This window comes from Neophocaena asiaeorientalis, unplaced genomic scaffold (genome assembly GCF_003031525.2).
Source record: "Neophocaena asiaeorientalis asiaeorientalis breed wild unplaced genomic scaffold, Neophocaena_asiaeorientalis_V1.1 scaffold78, whole genome shotgun sequence".
Lineage (NCBI taxonomy): Eukaryota > Metazoa > Chordata > Mammalia > Artiodactyla > Phocoenidae > Neophocaena > Neophocaena asiaeorientalis.
The window spans coordinates 19,232,361-19,232,798 of record NW_020175018.1 but is presented as its reverse complement, the minus strand read 5'-3'; the positions used below and the strand labels follow the sequence as shown (position 1 = coordinate 19,232,798).

General features: G+C 55.9%; 1 protein-coding gene across 1 annotated transcript in view; it reads left to right on the top strand.

Annotated features, from left to right (window-relative positions):
* The window catches only part of SEC16A (SEC16 homolog A, endoplasmic reticulum export factor), a 33,811-nt gene that overhangs the window by 29,255 nt on the left and 4,118 nt on the right, over positions 1 to 438 (top strand). Inside the window, 1 exon segment of the mRNA XM_024762133.1 lies at positions 37 to 131. Coding sequence (XP_024617901.1) covers positions 37 to 131 — 95 coding nt within the window.

Sequence of the window (438 nt, the reverse complement as noted above, 5' to 3'; positions counted from 1 at the left end):
GACGGGTGACCGCCTCCCCCACTGTCCCCTTCACAGATGCAGAGGAAGCACTGCCTGCCGAGGGGGCTGGCAGGGAAGGGCAGGCACCGACGGGGGATCCAGCCAAGCCAGAGCCTGCCTCGGAGCCCAAGGTGAGCAGTGCCGTGGGCCCAGGCGGGGGGTCGGGCAGAGGGAATCTGCCTCCTGCCCCGACGCGAGGCGGCCCTGACCTTCTCCAGAGTCTCGTGTACACAGAGCTTACGGTGTGGGTCACACACGCATTACCTAGTAATTTTGTCTTGCTGAACTTTTTACAGTGAAGAGGGTTTTTTTGGAATGATTATAACGTGTGTGCAACGCAGTCGCTCAGAGTTTGCTCTCTGAGGCTGGTCGCACCTGGGTTTCAGCCCTGTCTTCTCCAGTAATTAGCTTTTTTTTTTTTTTTTTTTTTTTTTTTTG